The 21,963-nt window shown below is 41.8% G+C and overlaps 1 protein-coding gene across 1 annotated transcript in view; it reads left to right on the top strand.

Moving 5' to 3' along the window:
* LOC135496013 (probable RNA polymerase II nuclear localization protein SLC7A6OS) overlaps positions 1-21,963 on the top strand; it is a 185,206-nt gene that overhangs the window by 62,307 nt on the left and 100,936 nt on the right. The window contains exons 4-5 of the mRNA XM_064785117.1: positions 6,835-6,972; positions 7,537-7,602. Coding sequence (XP_064641187.1) covers positions 6,835-6,972; positions 7,537-7,602 — 204 coding nt within the window. The remainder of the gene's footprint in view (positions 1-6,834; positions 6,973-7,536; positions 7,603-21,963) is intronic.

Genomic DNA, 21,963 nt, shown 5'->3' with positions numbered 1-21,963 from the left:
GTCAGAGACAGAATCACCGACTTTTTTAATGACCCAGATGGAAGTGTTGAGTGGCAGGATCAACATGTCTTCAGAAATGTAGCTATCAGTGATGATGAAAATGATAATTGACTTTTCCTCACCTTCTTTGTAGGGAGGTAACTTCTTATCTAGGTCTTGCCAAGTCTGCAGGCGCTGGTCCTTATCCTTGTAATCTGGTTCATAGGGAATATAGAGTAGAGGTCTCTCTTGTACTAATGTGCACAGTTTCTCTTTGTAAATCCCTTCCATCATTTTTCTGAAAAAATAAATATACATAAAAGTGCTGCATTTTTGTTATCGAAATTAGCTATTGTATTAATGTGTAAACTAATGAAAATGCCGAAAAGTAGCTATACTCACAGTTTCAAAGGCAATATCGCTACAAATGCACATGGACGTCCACTTTCTTTGCTAGCTCATTTCACAAAGAATGAACATGTCCATTCATCGCCTCAATCGTGAAATGACATGAAATAAATGACAACGAATGCGGGCAAAACTTACAAAATTCATTTCAATGAGAACAGGTCAATAGGTTTTCCAATGTCCATTCATCAGGTCACGAATGACAAGTGACAAATGAGTCGTGAGTCGATGAAACGTGAGGTCTATGTAACTTCAGCCTATGGCCCCTAATTTATTTATTGGAATCAATTGGCTGTTATTCCAGCAGTGAAACATCCCCATGTACACACACGATCTATCATAGTGCATTCGGCGGGAGTGCTAGCATCAGGAGTAAGCGCCACCCATACATCCAATCAGAGCCAGTCATGTATACAATGTATTACTCTAGACAGAATGCATGGTTGAGTTGCCTGAGTGGTGAGAGTTAGCGGGGATTTTTGCCGGGATTCGAACAATTATCTTGGGGTGAATGGAATGGTGTATTATGGATTATAACCTACAACTAGAGGTGGTCAGGCTGCCAAGGTAGGCACTAGTCCGTCGGGCTTGTTGCTCAAAGATTTTATGCACTTCCTGCCCAAGTTAGAAAATGGCTAGTCCCAGGCGTCGGACAAACCGATTTTTCGACCCCTGTTTATTATGCTCTCGAGAAGGTATTCTCTGTGACCGAAAATAGATCAGGCCAGATCACGTTGTCGGAGTCCCGGTGAACATCACGATTAATGTCAACGGGATTCAGCAATGAACTACAACAATTTGAGGTCATGTCGTCATATTTCTCAATGCTGATTAGACGAAAGGTAACAGGAATTCCCCTTAAGAAGCACGTGAAGAAATTCCCTGTGCAGGATCAGACGCGCGTTTACCAAAGGGTTTAATGACGGGCCTATCAAATTTATGCCTTACTCCGTCTAAACCAGAAGTTGTAAGAACAAAAATCGACTGGTAATGAATTCAATTTGATAGCATTCTCACATAGTTGTGATTAATAGATGAGATAGAAGTCATCGCTTGATTGAGATTATGCAATGAACTTTTGGCCTATCAAATTTATGCCTAACTCCGTCTAAACCAGGAGTTATAGATGAGATAGAAGTCATCTGCCTGATTGAGATTATACAATGAACTTTTGGCCAATGATTGATTTTATGTGTTAAATGACAAACCGAGGTATCAATTCCAATTCAATGGCATTTGTTAAGTTCCCAAATACCACTTAAATCTCAGAAAGTTGAAGGAAAACAATCATCTATTATATGAGCCCATTCCTGTGCCGAAGATAAGTTAAATGGACACTTTTGCATCAAAAATCGCAGAAACATGGTGATGAATATTTCAACGAGAAAGGAGTAGCATCCATAAAATTTATGGATGCTACTCCTTTCCTACATTTAATGTGCACGCTAGCAGTGATGCAATGGAGAGGTTTACCGGTGTGAATTCTGAGTGGCTGGGAGCTGTACACGGTAATAATAATGTGGTATGATGATAGAAGGGTGTATCAGAAAAAAGACTTGTCAAAAAAATTATCATAAAATTAACATACAGAAGAGTTATGAAAAACTGGCACCCCTTTGTGAAGGGTATGATTCTGCATCGAATTATACTGGTGTCATCGTTAACACTTTATGTTGCAATGCGCTGGGACAGTTTGAATTTTTGAAAAATAAAAGTATGTTGCGCATGACAGTGGTATAATTCGATTCAGAATTACATCCTCTACAAATAGCTGGAGCCAGTTTTTCAAAACTCCTCCATATGTTAACTTTATGATGACTGGGGAGTCTATACAACTTGCAGTGTCCGTCGTCCGTCGTCGTCGTCATCGTACATATCCTGTTTCAAAAAGTGGCACGTTTCTTAACCCTTGAGCTCCTATGGGTCTACAAAAATTTTCCAGCATCTCCCTGAAGATTTCCAGGTATTCCTGTAGTGTATATACTTTTGGCAAAAGAGATACAAAAAGTTGAAAATGAAGTGCTACATGTGATATTTATTTTGAAGCTAACAATCATAACTACAATTTGATATTATTAATTTTTCATTTTAACCCCCTGGTATCGACAGCATTAACCCTCTCAGCAATTTAGTGAAAATTCATAAAAAGGCCCTGTAGCAAACAATAGAATTATAAGAAGTTCCTACCTAATAACAAATTCCTAATGTACGATTATCCAACCTAATATCGATCAAAAACACAACCTGGCAGTCTCCTGTACATTAATACATGAATTGGGTCAGGAGGCTGACTCGTCAACTAGCTATAGCCCTGTATTACCCGAGTTTTATTATGAAGATTACACTCTAAGTATCGCCCCTGTGGTGTTAGTTTACTTCTCGGACGCTTGGATATCGTAGGACAGGTGTTTTAAACACGAGAATATAGTGAGATCTGGCTCTGGTGGCTACGGCGGTACAGGAGCTGAGGGGTCAACCGCTAGGGCTATGAACTTAAAACTTTGTACACAGGACCCCCCCCCCCCCCAGCTCAGGTGACCTCTGACGATGAATTTCAGTCCTATCTGATTCTTGACCTGGCCACCAGGGGGCAAGAAATGGAAACCTAAAAAGTGTGATATCTCTCTTGTAAGTGACTCGTTTTTAATAAAAAGTTTTATGGTAGGTTATCCTGGCAAGGATACATCACATATCATTCAGGTTTTGATTTGACCTAATTTTCAAGGTCACATAGGTCAAATGGCCTAAATTGGCTGTTTGAGTGTAACTATGGCACGTTTCTGCTAAAGCTATGAACTTGAAATTTGGTACACATGACTCCCTACGTTATGTAACTTCGGACACCTAATTTCGATCTGATCTGAGATTCTCGACTTTGCCCCCAGGAGGCCAAAACTTAGAATGGATATAAGTAAAAATATCTCGCTCGTGACTTGTTTTCGATGATATTGTATGGTAGGTACTCCAAGCAACGATATATCACATGACATACCGACTTTGGTTTGACCTATATACTATTCATGTACAATGTTTCTTAATTTTCAAGGTCACATAGGTCAAATGGCCTAAATTGGCTGTTTGAGTGTAACTATGGCACGTTTCTGCTAAAGCTATGAACTTGAAATTTGGTACACATGACTCCCTACGTTATGTAACTTCGGACACCTAATTTCGATCTGATCTGAGATTCTCGACTTTGCCCCCAGGAGGCCAAAACTTAGAATGGATATAAGTAAAAATATCTCGCTCGTGACTTGTTTTCGATGATATTGTATGGTAGGTACTCCAAGCAACGATATATCACATGACATACCGACTTTGGTTTGACCTATATACTATTCATGTACAATGTTTCTTAACCAGGATGAATTCCTAACCAAATAGAAATACAGTGAGCACAATGGCCCCTGGCTGTTTTATTTGTGAGAATATCGGGGTGGAGTAGGGGGAGATAGGGGGTGCATTGCAATTCTCAGTTTTGCCACAAGGCGGCAATCGGACCATCCTAAAATATGGAGTGATTGGCAACTAGCACAGCGATGGTGGGGTGATTTCTCTCATTTTTCCAGTCACCCTGACTAGGATGTCAACGCACGACCACCTGGTCACGATTACACCACTACGCCACCCCCTTCAAAATACATTATTCTATTAGCCATTAAAAAACCTGGTATATGCCACGCTTTGAGTAGCTATTGTTTGACATGCTGTTTTGAATTTGACACTGCTTTCATAATTTGCAATTGATCTCCTTGATATTTTGCAGACTTGTTGATGATACCCTAAGGTTACTTTGTGAAAATATTCAATGAATTTGGTTAATATATTGCTGAGAATATACTTGTCAAAAGACGGTCCACTTTTTAGCTCACCTGTCAGGTGAGCTTATACGATACCGCGGCGTCTGGCGTCCGTCGTCGTCGTCGTCGTCGTCCGTCGTTAACTTTTGACAAAATCGTGGCACGTTTCTTAACCGCTTGACCCAGAAAGTTCATACTTGGTGTGTGGATACCCCTGGCAAGACCTTCCTTTAGAATGAAAATCAGCGCAATTTGACTGATGGTCTGTCATATAGGGGGCGCTCTTTGAAAACCTATTTTTGTCATTTTGAAGCTTATGGTTAAAGCTAGAGAAATGAAAATTTTATGGTGGGTGTATCTAATAAAGGTACATCACATATCACACGGGTTTTTCATTTGACCTTCATTTCAAGGTCACAGAGGTCGAACTCTAAAATTTCTTTGATCATGGCACGTTTTTTTGCTATTGGTCATAGACTCTCTAAATTTGATATGTAGACACCTATTGGGCATCTCTACATGTTGACACAGATTTAGGTCAGTGTGACCTACTATTCAGGTATAAGTAGGTCAAGGTTAAAAAAGCCCATTTTCTTTATTCCAGCAGATTGAAGTTTGAAATGAAGTTTTAGAGGTCGGCCTGATATAGAGGTTTCGATATTAAATAGATTAATTTTGTTTCATATCACTAGGTGGCGGTATTGTGCAAAAATGTCAGTTGGCACATTACCAGCAGTTTTGAATTTCGCGGTTCGAGGCAATCCGTCGGGGTATCCCAGATGCGCAGTGTTGTACTGCGCCACTAGATCTGCATACTACAAGTATGGAAGATAGCCATTTTATGAATTTGAAGCGAGACGAAGAAGGAATTAAATCACCTTGAATCACTGCTAAAACTTAATCATCCACTCTTCGGATGAGGTCGTATGTGTTGATTACATTCTTGTGATTGGTTTGAGATTATTAGTTTGTCCTCATTGCCGGTTGTTTTAGAAAATTTTGACTGTGATTGGAAGGTAAAATGAGAAACTTGTCACACTGTTCTTCGGCTTGGAATGGGGATAGTCAATGCATAGCCAGTTGGAGCAAGCTGCCTTGCGAATCGGGGTGGCGTAATAATACTGTGAAAGAACAATAAAATGATGAATTTTAGCAGTGTGTGTCAGAAATTATGTGATTTCCATTGCATTTGACGATCCCAAAGTTTCGAGAGTATGGCAAAATGGCTGCTGCCGTCATTGGAGATTAGCGTCAAGCCGGAACCTTTCGTTACAATGTGGGCTTTTAAACACAAGTTAATGGTTTATAATCACCCAGACGCTACTCATTAGGTAAACCTCTACTAAAAACACTTGCTTTAATTTTTGTAAACATGTCACGAGTGCTTAAAAAGAACCATTTTTGTGATCGTTTTTCGTCGCTGTAGAAATGTACACAGTCAGAGTCAGTCAGTGTGTCAACACAACAACGTTGTTAGTATACACATGAATCCATGATACACGGAGACACGAATGTAAACATTTGCCTGTTGGGTCGGAAGGAGTTCACCGTTACCGATCACTGCCCCAAGAAAGGTCATCTGAGCTGGTTGACTAAAGTAGATGATGATAATGATGAAAGTGTAGCTCAGCTGTCATCAGTGCTTTTATAGTTAGGGCAGCCTATAGTCGGATTCATAAGTAAATGTCACTGACACTGCCCTTTTGGGTCGCTGTGCAAAAACTATTGGGCCGATTTCTTCAAAGTTTGGTTTTTCTTGAATCTAATTTCGGGACCCAACACAATTTCCAGGTTAGAGATTTGCAAATTTTAAAGAAAAAAATTGTCAACTTTGGAGCCCTTTGGCCATTTTGGGGGAATCCGGAGGGCCCGATTTTTTTTGATGGATAGTTCTAAATGAAACTTGGCAGCTTTAAAGATACACACGAAAACAAATCAACCTGAACATTTCAGCAAAATGCATCCAGAAATAAGCAGTACAGAGGAGAAAATGTCAAAATCAATACACTACGTCAATGTACACCAATACATACAAAAAAAATTATTTCGTAACCATGGTTACTGAAATATGAAAATCCTCTTGGGTCCCGAAATTAGATTCAAGAAAAACCAAACTTTGAAGAAATCGCCCAGTAGTTTTTGCGCAGCGGCCCAAAAGGGCAGTGACATTTACTTATGAATCCGACTATAGAGCTGTCTTGTAACTATGTTTTTTCATATGTTATACTATAGCCTACTCTATATCAGTATAACAGTGATGGCATGCATGCATGGTCGGGACATGATGGCTGACTGCTGGATTTCAACATTATCAGTGACCACATGACAATCAGAGATCACCTGGGGAGAAGGGCTGAGCTACACTCAATTCAGAATCAAACAAAAACCTTGCATCTCCAGTCCAACATCAGAGCTCCAGTCGATTCTCGTTTAAGACAAACCACACCATCCCACAACTATTGCATGATTAACCCCTAAAATTGACAAGTTCTTCCTCAAACTCTCCCTTTCATATCGACAGGTGAGCACAATGGCCCTGGCCATTTCATTTGGGGACACCCGATATATCTCCTCCACCTACTCCTGTCAGTGTCCACATGATCTAGTTCTGTCTAAGGCTGTTTTGTATTTGTTCGTCTTATATAAGGTTACCGAGATGATGAGCCCCAGGAGTACTATGATGAAGAGGATGATAGCAATGATGAAGGCAACTGGAGAAATGACTACCCAGATGAGGATCCACTTATTTATGAAAATGAGGATGCCGAGTATGGTTATGGGGATGGTGAGTTGAAATACTTTCCCAAGCAGTGAAAGCCTGATGACAATGGGGGGAAGCATCACTTCCGTTGGTGAGATATGCATCCCAGCCCATGGAACTTATTGCTATCTGTGTAAAGATCCAGGTTTGATATTTTGGGTCCATACAATTAGCACAGTTTCTTGAACTTGTCCTTAGAGCTATGAATCTGAAACTTCGTGCGCATGACCCCTAGGTGAGATGACCCTGGTACTATTTCAGTCTGATCTTTTTTTCCTTGGCCACCAGGTTGCCAAAACTGGACAACCCAAAAAGGGGTCATTATCTTGTAACAGTCACATGTACTCCTAATTAAGTTACATGATGTAATACCAAGGTCAAGGTCATAATGTCATATGTGAGAAACCTTTACAATCTATATTGTTAAGTTAAAGATTTACGTTACGTTTGATCCAGTGAGCACAATGGCCCGTGGTTGTTTCATTCAGTAGGTACCCAACTGCTGGTGCAAAATTTTAAACAGACTGAACTAAATGTATGCTTGACTGTGTCCCTCAAATTTTTAATGTTCCATCATCTTCCTTACAGATGGAACTCGTGGTTTCGATAGTGATGACAATCTTACAGACATGGTGAATGCCAAATGTAGATTAGGTATGTAAATCTGGGCTGAAATATTTTGAATACTACAACCAGGTCCAGAAGTATCAGATGTAGCAAATTTCAACACCTTGCGAACATGTCAATGGGCTCGCCGCTATAAATCATCTAGGGGTATTTATCCTTGTCAAAACTTTCTCGATTGCGGCGCTTTTGATCATCAGACCTGCCGCTGAAACTGAGCAGTCTGCTGCTTTGACCAATCGGCTTTCACTGCTGGTCATGACACTATGAACAGCAACTCTCGTTTTTCTGTCGGAAAACTCTCGGAATCTGCATCGGTCTCGAATTACTCGAAAATCACTCGAAATGCTTCACGGTCTTTAAACTGTCTCTCGGAAATCTCACGGAATTTGACCCGGCCTTGGCGAGCCATGCTGGGCAAGAACTCGGAAGGTTTCGAAGAAAATCGAAACAGTTAATTCTGTTGTGATTGCTGGTCTAATCCCTGTAGAATATTACCAAAAACGATCGTAAATGACCGAAAATTTTAATGCTTTTGCCTGCGAAGTATTTTCGATTTTTTTTCGACAGAGTTCGATAGGTATTCAGATCGAGCAATTATTTCAGTTCTGCAATACGTTATAGGTGTCGCAAACCCGCATTCTTATCACATCTATTGAAACCGCAGGTAGGAGTCTAAAAGTATCGAAAAGACTCGAATGTTATCGCAATTAGGTGCGGTGGAATACAAAAGGACTCGAAAAGTGTCGTTTTTCTTACAGGTGGTTTCGAAAACGGTATGTCCCGAGTAAATGTCCGGTTGTTACCCTCGTAACATTGGTTGTCACAGCACCCTTCAACGTTGACAAAACGTGCAACAAATGTACGCCGACATAACCAACGCTTTTAACCTGTCAAAATTATCAAAATCTACGGGCTTGATTTATATTTAAAACGGTATGAACTAGGTTCTTGCTTACACAAAAGCCGTTATCATCCATTGAAAAATCATAAGAAGAAGAAGATTGTGTAAATATATATTCTTTCAGGCAATATGTGTGTGTTTGATGTATAAGCAATGAATTATTTTAGATTAAACTAAAAGTAATAATGCATAAAAGTCTTCGAATTCGAACTCGAAGCCGGTCACATCCGTTCTAACAGTTCTCACTGATAAATGTGAAATTCCCAACATGTCAGTTAACAACAACTTGTACAAAGTCAGATGGAATTGAGCAGCTCAGGCATGTCAAGCAGATATTATTGTAAACGCGAACTGCATTGCGCAGACTTTAAACACCTCAACACGCACATTTATTTTTATGACATCACACCTCCTTCGGACATGTCGGACCCTTTTTTGCTCGTTTAATACCTCACTGATATTTTGAAGATCGTGCGTCTTGATAGAAAAATAGTCCGTTGTCCTACCCTGAGAGGGTTATCATTGAAGTAACATGCACTATCTGCACCAGGGATTTCTATTGATGATTAAAAAAGACAATTCATTTTTGGGCATATTCGCGGCGCACTGCAAAATAATAATATTCCAACGAGTGGAAACAATATTCATCCCACTGTTGCTTACCAGCTTACAATCTTCATCTGCCATTGGCATGACTGGCAGTAACTTTTGCGACATGCCTCGCTCGCCATTCCTTCTAATGATATGGACATTTTGTGCGCATAATTGTGGAAAAAAACGTTGATCACGCTATAGATGATTTGTCCAGCTGCTGGGCGGCCGTTTTTAGCTCAGCTGACTAAGTCAGCCGAGCTTGTCAAATAAGTTGTTCAGTGGCGTCCGTCTGTCCATCCATCCATCCATCCATCCATCCATCCATCCATCCGTCCGTCCATCCGTTAAACCCATGGTGCACATTTTGTAACCGTAAGACCTAGAGACTTCAATTTTGCATTTCTGGATACTTCTGGTCAAACTCTACTTTCAAAACAAAATTTGTCGCCATTCGACCTACTTCCTGCGAGCGAGAGTGCATGAAGGAAACTGGCCTATATCGGCCTAGGAGCAGCAGAATTAGTCGAAATATGCTCTAATATTAAGATAAAATTCTTGAAAATCTATTTTATTGAGAAAAAGTTCAAAATTTTAACAGGAGAGGGCGCTACCTGCCTTTTAATTATTTCTGCCGATTCAAATTCCCGCCCGATGACGTCAGCCATCAATGAAGTCTCCTATTTGCCAGTTCTCAAAACATGGCAGCTACACAACAAAAGCAGTAGCTCCAGGAATAAATCACTGTTCACTTCAGTTTCGTAATCGATTGTACCCCCAATTTATTGTGTTTTGTGTGGTGTTCCTATTCAATCAACGATGTAAGGCCTTATTATGTTGGTTTTAATTGAGAAGGTGCATTATAAGCGGCGTACGAAATACCGAAGCGGAGACAAAATGGCAGCATGTTGTTTATGCCATGTGCAATAATCTTGGAGGTCAATGACACTCAAGTACCCAATTTTCTGCTTAAAAAGTAGTCTGGTAGGCGATATTATCACTAGTTCGTTTCAGTGGTAGTCATAAGGTCTTAAGGGACTACTTTCTGAAATTAGTTCTTGAAAATTTGGCCACATTTCTGTGAAAACGATATCGGAAGTGCATGCTCTGTTCGCGATGACATCGCCGATGTATTTTGAAGTGGAGAATTCCCAGAGTATGTGCAGTGAATCCGCATGATTCTGTTTGCCTATTAAGTTTTAGTTCTACGATTCTTTCATGAGTAACAAGTAGACATTCTAAGCAATACAATAATGTCACTCCCATAAAAATTGATTGGAAATTGAGGGAGCTACGGCATTCTGTTCGGCAACTGGCAGCGCTGAAAAAATACATTGCATACTGTACAATACCAAATGGCACATTTTAAAAAGCGCTCATTGGACAACATAGGGAATCACCAGAAATGACGTCATCGCTGGTCTAAATAGAAAACTACGGTGGCGCAGTAGAGCACAAGAAAAGGTTTAGAATTAACTTCGTCATGCAAGCTTCAGCAACAAAACGATTTCTCATGAATGATTTATTTGATCATCATCAGCTTGTTTCCCCTGATAGATAAAAAAATGATTTACAATTTCCATCAAAGTTTTCTATTTTGTGTATAGTCACATGTTATTTAACTGGCTAGGAGCCAAGCAGTTTTGAATATTCGCGGGAAAATACTTCGTACTTGTAAACGAGGCTATGACAATTAGTATCCTCATTCATGGCATAAACTTCATGTTTCGGTAAATATTTTCATACGATGATTTCACCCGAATTATGGTCAGGATTGAGGAATGAACAGTGGCATAATTATGTCAACCAAAAACATTGGTACCGTAGTGAACGCAAAAGGATATCAAATACCATGGAGCATGCCATTTTCATGCATAATGAACTAAACACCGGGAAGATATTAATGATATTAACTCAGCTGAGCGCCAGGCCCTTGGGCCTCTTGTTAAATTTGTGTCACAGTGTTGAGGTGATGCGCAACGAGCCACGTGCCGTCGCTGTTTACCATGCTTACTAGGGATTACTCGTAAGTGCTACCACACGAGCGTCTCGTTGTGCAATCCTTTCTTTAAAATACAACCAGAATTAACTTTGTTGATACTGATTTGTTAAGACCAACACATTATATGGCCAACCGGAGGCTAATCTCTTGCTCGACAACCAAGAATGGAACAAAATTAATCTGACAATCATTTATAACCACAAAGCAAAAGGTATTTTGTTGACAAAGCGTGGTTTGCCCCAAGACCTGTTTTCAGATAAGCCCTTGGGTCAACAAAAAGTTGGACCTGACAAGATGGATTTATAAGGACCCCTTAGAGCGGACCAACTATATAAAGACTTTACATTGACTCCTCGATTTCTGCTAGGCAAAATATATTACTGCAGCATAGTATGGTCGCTAACACATGAGCAAATAGAAATGTGGTGGTCAGTGTGTGTGGACAGTGATCTTGCTTTTATCGTAAAATTTTAAATTGATCACAGATTTGGAAATATTTGAGCATCATCTCCACCTTTTAATTAAGTTGGTCTGCTGGGAAATTGCGACGGCTTTTTAACTGTTTAGTTTACGAGTAAGTGAAACTTGAGAGAAGATGACGCATAAAAATTTGTTGTAAAATTGCAAAAAAAAGTACTTGGATTATCATAAAAGTCTGGTATAATAATATAGCGAATTTGATAAAAGAATTAGAACCACCACAAGCAGTGCCTTCACAGTAACGTCACAGTGAAGGTTCTCGCCATCGCGCAGCGCGTTTTTAATGCATCGACCCGCGCAGAATAGATCGCTGCACGCAGGTTCTTTTAGTCGGGATTGACATAACTGGTTGCTACATCAGATTGGAAATTGACTAGGCGTCCTACAGCTTGGTAATAATGCCCTTTAAAATGTCATTCGTCCTATAAGGCCAATTGGTTGGCGCATTGTTGATGAACACTTTGGGACACAGCATTTGGCACGGTGTTTGAGGGAAGTGGCCTCAATCTGTTTTTTATAAGGCATTTCCAGCATGTATTTGGGCTTCAGAGAGATAATCACCAATGTATTAGCTGTTCATATGACTGTGATGAGAGAATTACCTCCGTCTCCAAATGCTATACTCACTTTCTGTTTAATTGGGCGTGCATATTAAGTAGTCACTGGTCTAAAATGCTTTGCTGAGTTTTCATAAATCTCCTGCATTTGTCCGTCACCTGTTCAGAAAGCATTGAGTCCTCTGCCATATGTCTGCCATTTTGTTGAGTTGGCCTTGTCGTGGTGTGAATCTTAAGCTCCCCCCCCCCATGCAACCGCCCCGTTCATAAACTCTCCTGCCACTAGCTGATTAAGAAGCACGTTAAGCCCGCTACACACGAGGGATTTCTCACCAACTTAGTTGGCTTTAAAATTAAGAACAGGTGCACAGGTGACTGGAAGTTGAGAGTCGTTCACCCACTCACACGAAAGACATAATCCCAGCAATATTTAGGTCCTGCACTATATTTAGGCCAAAACCTTGGTCAAGGCTGAGTGCAAATATCTATTATTTCTGGCAGGGAAATCTTAGATCTAGAAACATGGCTGCCAATGATTTTGTTGTGTACAATGAGAGGAAGAAAAAGAAGATTTTATCTATTATTATTGTAAAAAGTATCAGTGAAAAGAGGAAAAGGAGAAATCGATGGGATAATAGGAGGTTTTGGGCAAAATCGTGGATTATGAGAAGGTAAAGCCTTGGCGCCTATCGATAAAGAGTCAAAATATGGCCCAACTATGTTGTTGACTGAATCACACGGGGAAATTTCTCCCCCACACTCCTTATATAAACAAAAAAATCCTTAAATAAACAAAAGATGTCGTTGAGAAATAGAACAAGTCTGTTGGTGACCCAATTTTATTTTCTAAACCTCACTATTTATTTCTGTGCTGCCATCTAGCCATAAACTTTCAAACTTTAAAAGGTGTGTGTCATGCTGAGCATGCTCAGGCAGTTGCAATCCGGCCACCATCTTTGAAAGTTCCTTATTTTACAATCTCCACAAAAACATCAAATTTATATGGTTTCAACCATACTTTCCCCACTATTAAATACCAACAACTTGTAAGTATATATTTCTAAACCAACAAAGGTCAAAATAGTCAAAAAAGACAAATCCAAAAGAGGTTAAAACCACCAACATTGTCACTTGTCCCACTTCATCATGCACTAACTCCATCTTTAGTGCATTCCACATGTAAATTTTCTATTTTTCCATCCAAGTATTGTCAATACAATATTATCAAAACTATTTCTTCTTTTTCTTGTATCAGTTGTGCCTTTCACGCACAAAAAAGTATTTAATAGTGGGGAAAGTATGGTTGAAACCATATAAATTTGATGTTTTTGTGGAGATTGTAAATTAAGGAACTTTCAAAGATGGTGGCCGGATTGCAACTGCCTGAGCATGCTCAGCATGACACACACCTTTTAAAGTTTGAAAGTTTATGGCTAGATGGCAGCACAGAAATAAATAGTGAGGTTTAGAAAATAAAATTGGGTCACCAACATTGCCGCCCCCCTGACAGAGTCAAATTGATCACATCCAAACAAACGGTGCGTTAACCTTGAAAAGGCGTGCGAGAATTAGCGTCCAAAAACCTTAGCAAGAAGGTGTAAATTTTACGTTAATAATACGAGTGCACCAAAAAAACCAAACTCAAAGCCGATGGGCAGTAAGAGTTTGATAAATATGCTCGAGCCGTGTGGCAGTATAGAGCCAATTTAAGTATGCTTGAGCCGTATGGCAGTAAAAGCAAATTTAAGTATGCTTGAGCCGTATGGCAGTAAAGCAAATTAAAGCCATGAAAATGGCATTGAAGCTTGAGCCCTAGGCAGTGAAGCTTAATAGCAAACATGCTAGTGTTGATAAACTGTCTGTTTACATTCCTGCTGAACAATGAAAATCATGATTATAATAACAAAATAGGACTGATAGCACTCCAAAGAGGACCAACCTGAGATGAAAAGTAAAGCCTTGAAATTAGAAGGAACCATTAATCGTCATTACTATTCAGCAGGGAAGTGACAGAATCAACCGGAAATATATTCAATGTCCAATCTTGAAGTCAGTTCTGCCTAACATTGTCAGTCCTTCGAACAATATTGGCATATAGTCCTTTCTACCAGTGTTGGCAGTTCAGAAGTACACAAGAATACAGGACTCCAGAACCAGATTTTGGCAGCAAATCCCAGGAAGGACACAGAGGAATATAAAGTTGTTGTAAATACTTTATGAAATAATTTTGAGAATTTGGCCAAAAAGAAAAGAATGAAAAATAAATTGATTGTAACCGGTAATAATGTGTCCACCCGCAGACTGCTACAATAATCAAGCAAATGAGTCTGATTCAAGTTAACTTCACTTCGATCGCAAGCGAACATGGATGAACATACAGAATACGGCCATGATTGACAGCGACAGCACAGGGTTAAATGGAGTAGAGAATTTTACTCAATTTGAGCAGAAATTTTAAATTTAGGACTCATCTCCAAATATGGATTGAAACTTCCCAAATTTAAAAGAGAGTAAATAAACTTCAACCCTGTGATTCAATGTATCATGTCTGACGTCCGTATAACCTAAACACCACAACATTGCACAAGCTCCGATCCAAAGCGTTTCTTTGGATTCATCCAGAATGGAGCTATCCAGAATTTACAATCCAAAGCGTTTCTTTGGAACTATCCTATAAATTTACTAATGAGATGCATTGCATTGAGAGGTTACCAGCACATCAAATGCAACACATAACAGTGAGAAGATAAAATCAGCTTTCAAGAGAAATATGTCATTGAGTAAATCGTTTAAAACAAGAGTGCTAATCAACTCTGTTAGTCCACAAAATTTGGTGATTGGGCATAAGGAAAATTGAAACTCAATGCCACATGTCTCCTAAAACCTGATTTGCACGAATCCTTGAAAAACATGAACTGTCAGTGTTCAGTGTTCATATCGTAGCGGCTTTCCTGGTTCGCTAATGTTCATCATTGACGTTTTCCTCGAGTAAGCAGATCCTGGACACCGGCCTCACATAGGTAGACTTCGCAGATTTCAGCAACACCGATCGGACTCTCCCATCATCCCCTGGGTAAATGTCGAGCACTCTAGCCATTTCCCAACTGCCACGAGGTAGATGATCGTTTTGGACGATAACGAGATCATTAGGAGCTAGGCTGCGTTCCTCCTTCAACCATTTACGTCGGACAGTCAGGGTAGGTAGATATTCCTTGACCCATCTTCGGCAAACGTGGTCGGCAATCACTTGAGCTTGACGCCATCTTTTTCTGCTATCGATTTCACGATCCACCACGACATCAGGAGCGGCGACGTTGACGGCCCGACCAATGATGAAGTGATTCGGAGTCAATGCTGTCAGATCATCTGGTTCGCTGCTATTGTGGGTCAATGGGCGGCTGTTGACTACGGCTTCAACTTCGACGAGAGCTGTTCTTAGGACGGATTCAGCTAGTTGATGTTTCGGCAGGACGGCTTTCAAGGCGGCTTTGACGGACTTCACAAGACTTTCCCAACTCCCGCCCATGTGTGGACTGGCTGGAGGGTTGAATATCCATTCCACACCGAGGGGAGAGAGGAACTCTTGGACCTTAGACTGGCGCAGCTTGAGTAGGCAGTTCTTCAGCTCATTGTCAGCCCCACGGAAGTTGGTACCGTTATCGCTATGGATTGTCTTTGGATGTCCTCTCCTACCAATGAATCGACGGAGACAGAGGATGAAGTCGTCGGTTTCAAGGGACTCGGCAAGTTCAATGTGGACGGCTCGGGTTCCCAGGCAGGTGAAGAGACAACCCCATCTCTTGACTGACGTCGATCTCCGAACTTTTATCATCATGGGTCCGAAGTAATCCAAACCAGTATGGTAGAATGGCCCGGCTGTGACGGATAGGCGGCATTTAGGGAGATCAGCCATTCTCGGAACGATTGGTTGTACGTAGCGTCTCCAACACAGCAAGCAGGATCGGATTGTTTTCTTCGCCAAAACTCTAGCGTTAACAGGCCAGTACCGTTGCCTCATCATGGCCAAGAGGTGTTCTCGACCACAGTGAGAGTTGGTTCTGTGGGTATCGTTGAAGAGCAGCAACGTCACAGCATGATCGGCAGGTAAGATCAACTGATACTTGGCTTCGGTTGGAATGTCAGCCTTTCTGAGACGACCCCCGACGCGGAGACAGTTGTTGGTTTCATCAAAGATAGGCATCAGCTGGCCGAGTTTACTTTTCGGCGGCAATGCTTCGTGATTTCTGAGGCTGGCTATCTCATCTCGGAACCGGTCTTGTTGCGCAGTACGGATCCAGAACTCTACAGCTTCTTGGTATTCAGCAGCCTTTATACTTGGAGATCTGACGACTCTTGATGCAAGACGCGGAACGACGGAGGTGAAATTGCATATCGCTCGGTTCAGCCAGGCAGTTTTTCTGATGAGTCTGTTCCATGAGGAGAAATGCGACGGATCCAGTAAGCAAGTAAGATCTAGCGTCGTTGGTGTAGCCTTGTTGTCATCTCCCTTGGCAGTGACGGCATTCACGGACTTGTTTTCGATCTTTTTCACTTCTGGATCATCTGCTGTAACTCCCTGCAGGCTATCGTTGTTGTCCAGGTTTGGCCAATCTTCAACTTTGCGTTGTAGAAATACGGGTCCCTCCTGCCATTGTTGATCATTACAGAGGGTTGATGCCTTGACGCCACGCGAACAGCAATCTGCAGGATTCAAGTTGGTTGGAACATATCGCCATTGTTCTGGTTGAGTTGTTTCCAAAATCTCTGAGATCCTATTCGCGACGAATGACTTGAAGCGTTTGGTTTCGTTTTTTAAGTATCTCAGGACGGTAGTTGAATCTGTCCAGTAGGTTGAGGTTGTGATTGCTAGATCCAGCTCTTTCTTTAGTGATTTTACCAGTCTCGCAGCGAGTAGTGCCCCTTGAAGCTCAAGTCTTGGGATCGACAAAACAGGTTTTATCGGCGCGACTCTGGTTTTTGCAGCTAACAGCGACGAGGTTGGTTGTTCATTTTCGGCCGTGTACCTCAGGTAGGCGACTGCTCCGAATCCAGCTTCAGATGCATCAGAGAAAACGTGTATCTGGATATCTTCAACCCGCGGTGAGAAGTTCAAGTGATGTCTCGGCAACTTGAAAGATGATAACTGCTGCAAATCTTGTAACCAGCTGCTCCATTTGGTAGACAACTCTTCTGTCAGTGGCTCGTCCCAGGACAATCCGCTCCTCCATAATTCTTGTACAAAGATCTTTGCGCGTATTATAAATGGAGCCAGATATCCGCACGGATCAAAGATCGAGCTGACGGTGCTCACGATGCCTCTCTTGGTAAGTGGGTTGTCTTTGGGTTGGCACTTGAAGATGAAGATATCCTTCTTGATGTCCCATTTCAGGCCTAATGTTCGCTGTATGTTACTCGACTCTTTTGCCGCAAATTCAAGGTCTTGAATCGATCGCTCAGACTCTTCGATGTGCTGTAGAAATTCCATGCTATTGGAGATCCATTTATGCAGCCTGAAGCCTCCCCCTTTTAGTATATTGACTACCTCTTTGGCGAGTGGAACGGCTATTGGTACGGAATCAACGGATTTTGCGACGTCATCAACATAGAAGGAGCGAAGGACTGTGTCAACGGCTGGTTGGCTGTACTGGTCTCGGCTGTCCTTGGCACTTCTCTGTAGAGCATAGTTGGCACAGGTTGGAGAATCGGTGGCGCCGAATATATGGACTAACATCTTGTAGGATTCTGGAGGCCCTGGAGCATCAATGTCGCTTTTCCAAATGAATCGCAAGGCGTCTGCATCTGTAGTCTCTGGCACTCTTACCATGTGGAACATCCCTTCGACGTCGGCACACATGGCTATGCGGTACAGTCTGAAGCGTTGAAGGATTCCAAATAGGCCGTTGAGCAGGTCCGGTCCAGTCATCAAGTTGAGGTTGAGAGAGGTGCCTTGGCAGGTTGCAGCTGCGTCAAATACCACTCGTATTTTGCCTGGTTTGTTCGAATTCATGACGCCGTGATGTGGAATGTACCAAGTCTTTGGTGAAATCTTCTCGGCCTCGATGACTGACAGCTTCCTGGCAAATCCCTTTTCAATGTAACCATTCAACGTATCAGCGTACAGAGATTTAAATTCAGAGTCTTTCTTCATGCGCTTTTCTAACAGATGGTATCGGCGAACAGCGATATGTTTGTTGTTTGGTAGAACAGCATCAGGATCCTTCCATAACATTCCGACTTCGTAATGGCCATCTACGAGATGAGTAGTCTCTTCAAGGATTTTAGTAGCTCTCTTGTCTTCTGCAGAAAGTGGAGTTTCAGTTGTGAAGGCGACGCCAAAGGATTCTGTCTGCCAAAACTTCTCGATGTCTTGATGTAGCTGTTGGTCTCTACTGGTGATGAAATTGATGTTTGCCACGGCTTTGTGTGAATCTTGAGTCTTTGACATCCCCATCAGCATCCATCCAAGTGGAGTTTTCACTGCTATTGGCTCGGTTTCGTCTCCCATCCTGGTATCGGTCTGGACGTGTGCCAATCAATAACTGCACCTCTGACGCATCAATGTCGGTCAGCCCAAGTCCCTGGATATGATCCCAAGATGTAGATATTTGCTGAGGAGGACATTTGAAGGCATCAATATCAACCGTCCATGCATCGCTGACATTCAATACTTGTGCTGATTCCTCACCGGCGGCCCTCATAGTAAATGACACGGTCTGCGACTTGGATGATGATTCCGCATTCAGAGTTTTGATGGTGAGTTTCTTCGTCTTGCCTTTCAACCCAAGATCTTGCGCTAATTGTTGATGTATGACGGTGATTTCACTGGCAGAGTCCAACATAGCCACGGTGGGAATGCATCTTCCGTTTCTACCGCTCACATTGACTCGGACGAGTTGAAAATATGCGTGCGACAGACTCTTTCGGCTACCTTTTTCAGCAATGTTGGCGTAGTTGTTCTTAGGATCCTTGTCATCGGGATGGAGGAGAGTATGATGTTTTTCCTGACATCCTGGTTCGCGGCAACGCAGGTTTGATAAACATTGACTAAGTTCATGGTTTGAATGCAGACAGTTCAGACAGATTTTGCTGTCCTCAGCAATCTTGCTTCTCTCATGCGGCCTTTTGTTTACAAACAGGAAACAACGATAGAGTCTGTGCGGTTCTTTACAGAGTGGACATGAGATTGGTTTCTTGTCGCCTTCTTTTGGTACAGCTTTCTTTGGATTATCTGCATCTCTGGTTCCATTATAGGACTTCTCTGGCTGCTTGGCTACACCACTGGACTTTTTAGGCTTTTCCTTTGTCCCGGCTCCTTTTCGTGACTTCTCAGACTTTTCCTTTGTTTTCTGAAAGGCAGTGTTGTATGAGCAAGCTGTGGCTGGAGTCTTTCCTTTGGAGGTTTCTAACTTGACGGAGTATGGGTTGAATTCTGTATCCACACATTCCTTCAACCAGTTGCGCAGGTCAAGTATGGATATTTCCCTGTTCTTGGAGATCCCGGATACGTGGCGGTTCCAAAATCGGATGCGATCAACTGGGATGCGTCTTGACACTCTCAGAAGTAGATCAGTTCCTTGCATATCACTGGTATAGTTCAACTGAGTTAATGTTATTATGCAGTCTCTGATATCGACGAAGAACTGGCGCAGCGCAATAGAATTCCTTGATGGTATGGTGTTTCCAGTGGTAATTAAATCAAGATATGCGCGCGCGACTTGGTTCCGGTGACCAAAGGCTCTCTTTAGTTCTTTCAATGCATCAGCATAGCATCGACCGCTGTATCCTATCCCTCTGATCATCGTTAGTGCGTCCTTGGAAACATGTGACTGTAACAGATCCATGCGGCGCGCATCATCGATCCCAGGCTTACAGTGCACTTGAGTATAAAACTGCTCAACGAACTTTGGCCATAAGAGGGCAGTGCCATCGAAGACAGAAATCTGGGTAGCGGGTAGACCTCGGTCACTCTCTAGTTTTACCAATGCTGCCAACATAGGATCCTCATGTTGAGTTGTCTTCTGCTTTGGCAGCACCGTCTCCTGTCCAGGTACCAATTTGTCAATCCACTCATCGATTGGTGGTCGCGGCTCCCATGCGGGTGATTCAGGATCTAGCTCAGTTTTCTTCACATCAGGTCGGTTGACTCCATCAGACATGGCACGATATTCAAAGCCTGGCGTAACATAATGTGCTGCACTGGGTGTGAAATACCTAGAGACTGGCGCAGTTTGATTTCTAATGGCGGATGCTTTGTATGGAATGTCAGGTTTGTCTTTAAACATCACATGCGCGGATTCAAGATCACGTGTAGCGGTAGCTGCTGGTGGACACTTGACTTTGGAAACATGGTTTGGTTTTCGCGTAGTTGTGTTGTCATCAAGTTGCCGTTTTGCAATCATCGCTGCTGCGGTAACTTCTGTAGCTTGCACGGCTGTCTTCGGTCGGACGTCTGGTGGTGGTTTGTGTTCCTTCAACCAATCTTCAATCTCCTTTTGTTTCACCTTTCCCAGCTCTACCTCTTCTCGTAGTCTGGAGGCATTCATCTCTGCCTTTATGGACGCTTGTTTGTGGACGATTCGAATGTCCCTCTGAAGTTGGTCCCGAGTTGTCTCGTAAGGCTTACCAAGGCTGTGATGCGACGAGACAGATTCAGACAGGTCACTGGTACCAGCGGTGGTGTGAGATTGAAGGTCATCAGATAACAATTGGGTTGAGATATCACGCATAATTTGACAAGCATGTTCAAATCTGTCCTTCATCCAGTCTTCCGCTTTTTGGACGTCAGACGGTGTTGTCAGTAGCGACAAATAAAGTTCTTGTGTTCCCTTCAGGGTGTCTAAATCGGCTTGAACAATTTCGGCACAGTCCCTCAAAGTGGCTTTGGAACGTTGCTCCTCAATAGCACGTATTGCTTTGTTGCACCGTTTTGTCAGATTTGCCGCATTCGTAGATCGAAGCTTTTTAATTCGTGACATCATCTCTTGTTCCGCCATGGTTGTTGATTGACGACAGTGACGTCACGAATGAGTTGCAATTCGGTACCGGGGAAATAATTAAATGGTAATTTGGTTTTATAATTATGGGGTGCCCAATGCAAAAGAATGTCACTTGCCACACTTCAGTAATTTAGATAAATTTAGTTGACCCTGTACATAAACACAAGGCTGTACGCAAATGTACATGGATGTACACAACAATGTACAAGAATGCACACAGCAATGTACATGCGTATACACAAATGCACACTAATGTATGCACCGTGCTCAAAACATTTTATAAAAATATATGAAATGGTAGAAAACTTTCCTATTAAATACTTTTTTGTGCGTGACAGGCACAACTGATACAAGAAAAAGAAGAAATAGTTTTGATAATATTGTATTGACAATACTTGGATGGAAAAATAGAAAATTTACATGTGGAATGCACTAAAGATGGAGTTAGTGCATGATGAAGTGGGACAAGTGACAATGTTGGTGGTTTTAACCTCTTTTGGATTTGTCTTTTTTGACTATTTTGACCTTTGTTGGTTTAGAAATATATACTTACAAGTTGTTGGTATTTAATAGTGGGGAAAGTATGGTTGAAACCATATAAATTTGATGTTTTTGTGGAGATTGTAAAATAAGGAACTTTCAAAGATGGTGGCCGGATTGCAACTGCCTGAGCATGCTCAGCATGACACACACCTTTTAAAGTTTGAAAGTTTATGGCTAGATGGCAGCACAGAAATAAATAGTGAGGTTTAGAAAATAAAATTGGGTCACCAACAAAGTCGGTAGTGCAGCCAGCAACTCCAACCAGTCGGGCAAAGTATCAGTTACCTGGTCTGGATTCCTGTTATGAATTAAAATTCC

Source organism: Lineus longissimus, chromosome 11, assembly GCF_910592395.1.
Source record: "Lineus longissimus chromosome 11, tnLinLong1.2, whole genome shotgun sequence".
NCBI lineage: Eukaryota > Metazoa > Nemertea > Pilidiophora > Heteronemertea > Lineidae > Lineus > Lineus longissimus.
Note: the sequence above shows the minus strand (reverse complement) of the source record. Positions and strands in the feature narration are given on the sequence as shown.